Source organism: Mya arenaria, chromosome 4, assembly GCF_026914265.1.
Source record: "Mya arenaria isolate MELC-2E11 chromosome 4, ASM2691426v1".
NCBI classification, from domain to species: Eukaryota; Metazoa; Mollusca; class Bivalvia; order Myida; family Myidae; genus Mya; species Mya arenaria.
This window is the reverse complement of record NC_069125.1, coordinates 48,654,178-48,664,558: the sequence shown is the minus strand read 5'-3', so window position 1 is coordinate 48,664,558 and position 10,381 is coordinate 48,654,178. Positions and strand designations below refer to the sequence as shown.

The following is a 10,381-nucleotide window of genomic DNA, read 5'->3' as shown; positions in this document are numbered from 1 at the left end:
CAACATCACAGGTGTAATATTTAACGACGCACCGGCTGTCAAAACAAAGTGACACGCGATTAGCGAATTTCTAATACACAAAATTATTTTGATATGTTTGAACAAATAAACGTCCGGTTTCGAGAGGTAAAATTACGTTGACAACTAATAAATTTTCTCGATTTTTTGTCCGGTATCCGGATTTCCGGGGTTCCGGTTTTGTAGGGATTTTTTTACATTGAAAATAGAAGGGGAAACACGGGACTCTGAAAAAAGTCCGGTAACCCGAGGATTCCGGTTTTGTGGAGATCCGGTTTAGTGAGTTTCCAATGTACTGCTTCAGTTTTTTGTTATTATATGTTTAATACCAATAAACCTGTGTAGGTGTTCAAAGACCGAACTGTTTTGCTAACGATGCAGTTGTAAAAGCTCTGTTGTTCACTCCTCCTACAAAACCGCGGAAATTTATTGGTTTTGTCTGCAGGTTTCCCCCATCTGAAGCAAGCAGTGGCAGTGATCATAACGGTGGTTGCCAGTGGTGGTGTTAACATTGATGTTTGGAAGGAAATACATTTATACATAAACTATCAATAAAGTTTTAATAAAAGGGGATTGATACAAAATAATTCAAGATGAGTAATTCGTCATTCAGTGAGAAGGATTTGGTAAGTACAGAAATCAAATAGTCAAAATTGTAGATGCCATGTTGCAGTAAATTCTTTTAGCGTTGCATAGTCGCTTTTATCCCAAAGGCAGGTTTTACCAAAATCATATCGCAAATATTGCTTATTTCAAATTGCAGTAAATAATGTATATTAGCGCTGCTTGGTTGCATTCATCAAAATGGTATTTTGTACAGATTATGGATTACACTTTGCTGTTTAAAATGTGTTTTTTAAATAAACTTTTTTAACAGTGTTTGATGAAAATACTTGTCAGCTTGTAGTAAGCTCCGTAAACGGTTAAGCTTATTAATTTTGTTCGAACGACAATTCTGGTTCATTTAGACAATTGTTTGAAATAAATATAAACTTTTTGGTGGTTCATTTTCACTTCTTTTGTTCTAAATTTAAATTTAAGATATACAGGTTTGTGTGTTTCCACTTCTCCGACCAAACCTATTTTATTCTGCTACAACATCATGAAGGGCATATTCGTCTGGCGAGTTTTGTATTTGTTTGTATTAAAGAATGAAACACACTGTTTGGTACACAGATTTAATGTCTCAATTAAAATTCAAAGCACACAATATGAGTTAATAAAATCACGTATCAATATTTGAATATTTGGTTTGATATTCTAACACAAAAAAGCAGGCTCTTGAGAAAAAAATTATGCAAAGGTTTCCACTAATACTTTATTTAACCTGACATTCATAAGAAGAAAACAAGCTTCTTTACGATTTAAAGTTATCTACCATCATCCGTTTTTTTATTGCCAATTTCCATCTTGTGTTGAGTTCTGTTTCATGGGTATTTAAACACCGGTATGTCTAGAAGTTTGCTTATTCCACATGTTTTTCAAGCGACTATGAGTTATTACTGTATTTTCATTATTTCTGAGTAGAACATTCAGCGAGTTGTATTGCATTGTTAAAGCTTTATGTGCCATCGTTATCATATAAGTTGTCATGCGGTGCCTATAAGTTTGCTTTCGAATTCAAATGAGACCTCTTTGATTTGTAATATTTTGCTAATATTAAAATAATATTTGAATATGTTTGTTTCCAGACGAAATACGAATAAATGGTCAATAACAAATTTTATAAAGACTGTATGACATGTCTGCTTTTCTTTTGTCTGATAGATAAATTGGTAGTGTTGGGATTGCCTTAAGAATCAGAAGTTATGTTTGTATTTCTATGCCAAATGTTCACATGGGCACTGACAGCGTATGCGTTTGATGTTTGGTTGTATGTCCGCTTTTCTTTCTGCATTCGATCGTTTTGCAAAGTATCAAATCTGTTTAAATTATTTGCTGTTGAGTCAGAGATTAATATTTTCAAATTTAATTCAGGTTGGAAAATATGTTGTAATCTTAATACAAAACAATTAACCATACAACTAAATAATGGGAGCGCAGATGTTTAGAATAATTACAATGCTGTAATATTATTTCCTTTCATGTGTTTGTTCTTTCTTAATACGCATAAAAAAGTGAAAATGATATTGCACTGTAACTATAATTTATTCCTGGGTGTTTAAGATTGCTCATGTTTAGACGGAGCCAAATCGGTGTTTTAATGGAAATCATTTACGATCGCTACTAACTGAAAACGTGTGGTAACGTGATTTACGACCTGGCAGTGCACAATTCACGAAAACAAACGTAAACGCCTAGTTGTTTTTACGCTTTTTTTCTAGTAATTTCAGATCGACTCTTTGCATTTTAACTGTGGAAATGTTCACAATGTGTAAGTGCAGGCAAAACACGTTGTAAAAAGTGTCTGTATAATGTTTAGGCGGTGTAGAACTCTTATCATTGGAATAAACAGGTTATATTTTAATGAATTATGAACATTAAAAATATTTTTGCTTCTTAAATAGAAATCGGTTTGCAAGTTGAAATATTCAAATATGATAAGTCAAGAAGAACGTTGTATTTTTCTCTTTTTCTCTTTTACTGTTGTCGATTAGCATTTTCAGCAAATCAGAAAGTCATCACGCGTTTCACTTGACAAACGTGTTACCAATTACTTTTGTTGATATATATGAAGTGTTAATCGCGCTTTATGTCACATATAGGAGACACATGGAACTCATAACGTATACACCTTTTGATGTTTTCCCTTGATGCAATATTGTTCTAGAGAAAGATATTCAATACGTTTGTACGTTTACATGTTTTACATTCATCTTGTAGTTTCAAGTGTTTATGAATAGGATTAAATGGTTAACAGTAAATATATGAAACGTACTCTTACTGATAATGTACTATATCGAGGAATTACAGATTAAACTCATTTCACTTAAATGAATTATTACCTAAATTTGTCCTACAATTACGGTCCAATCTTTTGGGAAGAATGATACTGTGTACTATATATTTGTTGTGACAGGATGGTTTCTTTTTTTGGGATTTTTTGCCTTTGGCACATATATGTCTTTGATTGTAATTCTGTGGAAATTAACACGCCTTTGATAATCATTTTTGATATGTAAATATTTTGAGGGGTTTTCTGTTTATGGACGCGAACTATTGTTTTACTCATGTGTATACTAGTGTTTTCTCGGCTATACATATTGTCAGCTATTAACAAAGCCGAAAGACCAAATAAAGGGCAGATAATTTAACAGAAAGTTTATTATTGTTTGGATAAGAATGATAAGACCGATTTCAGTTATGCACATGTACTTTTGTGAAAAACTACAGAAAGTCAGTAGCCAAAAGTTTAAACATAAACCCCGTTTAATGGCATAGGGTAAGAATTGTTAATGTTTGACAGAAATATATAACAAAACTATTTGCAAAGTGCATATTATTTTACTTACTTTCAATTCAGACAAAACTACGAAGCCAAACTAAAATATATCTAAACTAAATCAATAGCATATGAAACACTTGGCAATACACTTCAACATTAAAGCTAACATAACTATGAAAAACATATCTTAATAATGAATGCTTCATTAGTTGTATAAGCCTACCAACCGCTGCGATTGCTATCAACCGAACATATTTTTTATCTATTATTAAGACGACCCCACTTGTACTTGTTTTGTTAGAAAATAACTGTTGTAAGACTATTATCCTCACATGTTCCGGAAATATATGCAGGTGAAACAGTACCAATGTTCTTGATCATCTCGAGAGTCAGGGCATTTAGGTAATTTAGCAAGTGAAGCTGTAAAGTTATTTTGTTGAAGATATGATGAAAACAATTCTTATATCAACAACTAATTCTGATAATTTACTAATAGTATAAACAAACCAATATTGGCAAAAGACAACCAAGGTGTAATACTTCGTCTTAACGAAATGATTTCTTGTCTGGATTTTGCCGTTCTTCAATTTAGTTAACAACCAGTATGTGTAATTGAATGCAATATTCGATATTTAAGAGAAGCTGGAGATTAATTATATTACCTACTTAGATGTTCCCATTATATAAAGATCGTTAATAGTCTCCGTTTTGATATACTATGAGCGATAATGATGTAAATAAGAAAATTAATGAATGCAAATTTGATAAGATAATCTGTAATTAATGGCACGATTTACCTTGCATACACTAAATGGTGTTAAAACTTTTTTATCTAAATCTACTAACGGGTATATAAATTATCTACCTACACTTTGTTTGATTTTGTAAGCTGTACCTAGAAACCGCTTAAACATTGTTTATCGTATTTATATTACACATTTTGCTTTGATCTTTGCATATAGTATGATTGTGGTGTGTAAAGTAGAACTATGAAGCTATATATAGATGTATGTAGATGAAAAAAAGGCTGAGTTTTGCGGAAAAGTCATACAACATACGTGTTATTACAAACTAAGCAGTCGAACAGACTAAGAAATAACTCTTTTTGTGAAGAGACAATAAGATCACCAAACACCCATGGCTTTCTCCCAGATATGCCCATTTGCATCTAAAACCTTCTTCCACACTGTAATATCGACTTCAGCGAAATATGCAAACATGAAAAAATACTTCTTTAAACTGAAGCTGTAAATGACTGGGGGAGCAAACAAACTGGACCTGAACTGCTAACGGACACAACAAAGTGTTAACACTTTAACTCAATCATTTGCATTCAGGTCTAGGAATACTAGGAATGAAGTTAGACATTAATAAAAAGGCAGAGAATTATTTAAATGAGTGTACAATGAATAATTTGTTAACATTGGCATTCGCAACATAAAGTAAAAACAATCGAGCTTTTTACACAAAGTATAGGAAATAAAGTTCTTAAATTTGTACCGAGGTCACCATTTGTCAATTACAAATACGTTGGACTTGCAAACCAAATAGCACGAGAACATTTTTTCATTTGACATCTAGTTTATTTACCCTGCCAACACAAGGCTCCAGCATGTTATGCAAGTTTTGAACGATCATATTCTTATTTTTTATCTCAACAATTTTACATTTAGCACAACGCATAGTCAGTCATTTATGTAACTACATTTCAAACTGTAATTTTATAAATCTCTGAAAAAGAAAAGAAAACAGACCATGCATATCGTTTATTTCCATTTTGACTAATTTGGCACCGCAGAGGATCACGTTGGAGTATTTTCAACATTTTACTAAATGTGGGATCAGTTATACCCTGACATGCATTTGGATGAAATTAAGATTTATTATTATAAATGTCAAAATTTGCTGTTGAGTATTTCGAGAGGTGAATGCGAAAAGGTTCTAAGTGACAATAAATAAAAAAGAAGATAGAACCTTTTGTCTTTCACCCCTCGATTTAAAAGTACAATTGCAAGTAGTGATGTTTAGCACAAATGCTAACAGTTTACAAATGATTTGGGAGTATTTTTTTGCAATACAAGTGTAACTTTTAGTTCGCAGAATCTGACTCAAAATTTAAGATTTCTATATATTTCATTTAATCTAGATCTGGGAGCCTGAGCATTTAAAACTTTACATCTTATTTAATTATCCATTATTTTTTAAATGAAACTGTGAACCAGCAGGAAACCTCATTTGAGTTCAATCACATCTGTCATTTTCTCGTGTGTGTTTTTCACCGCTTTTTGTCCTTTCACCGACTTTTCTCGACAGTCATTTGGCAAACTAGATGAACAGTTTGAAAGGATCCCTTCAATCCTACTAATCTTTCAGCTACATCAGCAGCTCCAAGGTCAACACAAGCCAGTAGAAATCCTGCTTCTAAAATAGTTACCAGTGAGGTGAGCCAGACAGCTGACGTTTAATTCTGTTTAGAGGATTATCACTGGGCACAAACACTCCGTCACAGGTGAAGATGAATTTTCCTTTAAGAATATCTAAATCACCCATCTGCTCCTTCGACAGGTTCTTCCCTGCGTCGATATATCTGTAATATGGAATAGGGTGAGAAGATTATGCGAGACTATTATTCGTTGACACAATATGTCATGCATATGAAGATCATGACTTTTGGAACTATATTAATTCAGTGTAAAAAACTTAAGACCAGCTAAGCGCTGTCATTGTTGCCACCTACTGATGTATACCATATAAAATACAATACACTAGTTCTTAAATATGTATGATTAAACACATATTTATAAACTGAACAGCTGATCAACTTGAAACTACCAACCTATTATGCTTAATATTGAATGAAAGGTAATAGTTAGTGTTATACCTCACTAGACATAGCCTTAAATGCAATATAAATCACATCCCGTTAAAGGTGATATCATACATTGGTTAGCCTCGAAAATATTACACATTTATTATACCTAGGTTTTCCACTATGCACACACAGTAAATAGTCACGTTCTCTTTTTGAAGACATTCAACTGAGCAGTTTCTGCGTTAATAATGGCCCTTATAAAGATTTGGTTATTGTAAAAGAACCCAAAAAGAAGAAATAAAATCGTCGTGAATCGAAAGTGATAAGTGTCACTTGACGCCTGCGATTTCGTTCATATCATTGGTATCAATTGTCTGATTGATAGAGGTTTTAAGTATATTATGCGGATATTCGTATCGTTAACTGTTCAACTAAAATTATTGATGTCAAATCAGCGGACATCAAAAATATTTCAGTTGTTTTCGCTTATGAATTTTTAAAATTAATTTCGGCCCATAGAGCTCATGAGAGCATTATGATCATAAAGTAGGGCGCACGGGGACGCCGAACCAAATTACAAAATGGTACAATATCGATTCCAATTTGTTTAAACTTTTTCAAAATTTACATTCAAACATGCAATAATTCTTTTAAATAATTATCATGGCATGAATAGTAAATAATTAATCACAGCTTAAAGCTGCACTCTCACAGATTTACCATTTTTACAACTTTTTTATTTTTTTGTCTTGGAAAGAGCAAATTTTTGCGTCAATATCTGCAAACCATATAAGATTGCTGACAAAAGATCAGATCGCAGATTTTCATATTTCCGTTCGAAAATTAATGTTTTATGGCTTAAACTGTTAATAACGGTTTAAGAAAAATGCATAAAACATCAATTTTTGAACTTAAATATAAAAATCTGCGATCTAATTTTTTGTCAGCAGTCTTATATAACTGGTTTCCATGGATTTTAGCAAAAAAATGGCTCTTTTCAAGACAAAAGATTAAAATGTTGTCAAAACGTTTAATATCTGAAAATGCAGTTTAATGAAACTTTCAAGTAAATCCTTGTGTGTTCCAGTGATTCTTGTTATAATAACTACTGATTGTACAAAGACATACGAATCATGGACCGTTAATCTGATTATCGTTTGAAAGGGTGATCTCTGAGCAATCGTTTAGTGGTATATTCGTTGCATTATGTATAACCTGGATCATAGTGACGCATCCATTTTACTGGGGCTGAACCTGTTTCTGTTTATACATTTTCTCTTATTGCATATCCATCCACGCATTTATAACAGTAGTGTTTTTATTTTTGAATGCGATAATGCCAGTATGTGTAATTTCGCATATTAAGCTCATATTGCAATAACAAATGTGAATATATGAAGTTCTTAATAATCACGACCATTTATAACACTGGGCTTACAAACACCTTTCAACATTTTGTAATATTTTATGTTGAACAGATAAACAACTTTGACAAAGAATGTAATCAAACGGTATATAACGTAACACTCGAGTGGTTCCGAAACACGATGAGTGTGTTTATGAATTGCGTTCAAAAAAACTAGGGATGCAAACGAATGGCACATTTGATATTCGAATATTCGATAATTCTTTCGATCGTATATTCGAATATTCGATTACCTAAATGAATGTTTTAGAAGTTGCAGTAAACTATAAACATTTGCTACACTAATAGCCGGTACAAGCGACGGACGCTGATTTTTCCACTATGATGCACCAACGGAAGGTCGTTCTGTAGGACGCGCAGCCTCGTTTAGGAATTGATCTCTACTAAATATAACTATGGAAAGTCCAAACCTACTCGGGAATTGGTTCCATAATAAAACTAAAATAACCCTGAATTTTGACTAATATAAAACGTGGATGAGAATCCATTGTACAACAATGTCATATAACGCTATTCTATACAGTTACATTTCAAAGCACGGATGTTATATTGAAACATGGAAAACAGTTTAGAGCAAATAACTAGCACATGTAATTCATATCATTATGGCGATTTGAGCTATATTGCACTTCTTAAAGGCAGCCACGATACCACTTTGGTAGCTGATTCTATATATCCATTATGTGTACGGTCATTAAAATTTACCGAAAAAAACGTTTTTGATAGCCAGTTTTCGTAAAATTACGGGTACTGCTTACAGTTGTAAAAACAAGACAAGCGATTATATACAACAACACAGGTGAAGGCAAAAGGTTTAATTTTTTATCAAACAAAAAACATCGAATATTCGAATACCAATTTTGACATTCGAATATCAAACGTTCGATCAAATATTCGAATATTCGTTTGCATCCCTAAAAAAAACGGAACGAAGAGCAACTAATTTAAAAATAATATTAATATTTAACAAGATCCCTGTCAGATACAGTCTCAAATTGTATTGCATCTTCTCTCTATAGCCGACACTTTAAATATATACTTAAGTACAATAGATATGTACGGTTTGTTTTAATTCGAATAATGTATGGTAACAACAAAGTAAGCCAATAAGAAGAACCTGTTTCTTTAAAACAGTAAAACAATCATTTTCTTGCCTTACATTGTTTTAGCATAATGGTTGTAATGGTTGGATGGTCAAAACTCTGAATAAGGGCCATAATTGATTGTTTTATGGAAATATCCACACCCGACGTTCAGATAAAATATTAACGTATTCGCAGCGTAACGTTTACGACTTTTTTCCACGGTTTCGCTCAGTATGTACGTACTGCTTTGGGCGTATTATAACGGTCAATATTTTGAACATGGACGCATCAAAATATATCCAACTGATGTGTCTGTAATTATTCATTATTCATTACTTTTAATGCTTGTTTATCTCTTACTTTCGTTTAGGAAGGTCAAACTGCCTTACCCCGTTTCTTATTAATACGTGTACGGACAATGCCCATTTCTTGCACAGTCATAACATATAAATTATAGTTAATGCTTAAATGTCCCCTAGTCCTAAGACTGTTTTACATGTAGTTTATACACACAGTATGTTACATCATGCTTCGGATATTTTACATGTAGTTTATACACAAAGTATGTTACATCATGCATCAACCAAATCTCTTACGTTCACTCACGTATGCATGTGATTCGTAAGTGCTTCACAATATAAATTCATAATTCCGAGATTCGAGCTATTTTAGAAAGTTAACGAGGTAAATTTATGGTTTTGGATGCATTCTGGTGCACCTGCCATAAAAAAATGTTAATTTGATGATACAAAGCTCTTTCTGCGTTCAAGTCTGCAGAGTATAATAACAAAGTGGGCCGCAACACATCTAACGCCACTACCTCTAATTAAAATCATAATCGGTGCTATCCCTAAAATATTTCATAGAATATTTGCTGATTTTAGATATACCATTCGAACTTCACTATCAAGAGCATAATGCCAGTTTACATTTTAATTATTTTAATGTTAAAACGTCGGTGAAGATAGCTAGGTCGTAATAAGTTTTGGTGTGAGAAAGTTGCCTTTACATAATATTAGAAAAAAAACAATACATTTTAAGCATCGCTATGAATAAGTTAAAAAAAACTGGGATAATATCATTTGAACACCGAATTTTCCAGGATTGTTTGAGAAGAAAGACAAACCGTCCAAAAGAATAATCATGAACCCATATGAGATTAATCAATATCATACAGTGAAATAAACACAGTCAATAGAAATGTTTCCTCAAGGTGACCAGTAGATATGTTTTACTTGAGGATCATTTGCAATTAAATATGTTATACATTCGCAAACGTATTAAAGATAAAATAGAATCAAGCTATTTCAGCAAAGCACGTAACGCATGGATGTTATTCAATACCTCATGACATAATCAGTTATTGCTGATACAAGGGCACTTAAAGTGGGTCTGAATAAGCATCCGGTGATCATAAACTGTTGTTAAGCCAACATTAGTTCACGAATGCTCTACTGCAATAAAGACAGTTTTAGAAAGCAAAGTGCATTTTACCTATATTGCGGCAGAAAATATTGCAAAATCGTATGCTTTTTTACTGAAAACGGTACTTATATTCGTAAATTTTCGAATGCCATACTTGTACCTTTTTTGTAGACATCCGTTTCGTCGAAGAATTAATTCTTTATTAATATATTGGAAGCTTAAAGACAGTA

General features: G+C 32.5%; 1 protein-coding gene across 2 annotated transcripts in view; it reads left to right on the top strand.

Annotated features, from left to right (window-relative positions):
* Positions 1 to 498: 498 nt before the first annotated feature.
* LOC128232280 (cardioacceleratory peptide receptor-like) overlaps positions 499 to 10,381 on the top strand; it is a 32,083-nt gene continuing 22,200 nt past the window's right edge. The window contains exons 1-2 of one of the 2 annotated variants that reach the window (XM_052945755.1): positions 522 to 644; positions 5,777 to 5,912. Coding sequence is in view for 1 of the 2 variants with exons in the window: in XM_052945754.1 (XP_052801714.1) it covers positions 612 to 644 (33 nt within the window). In the remaining variant the exon portion in view is untranslated. Of the gene's footprint in view, positions 645 to 5,776; positions 5,913 to 10,381 lie in introns of both variants that reach the window. The other variant, XM_052945754.1, reaches the window with a different exon arrangement.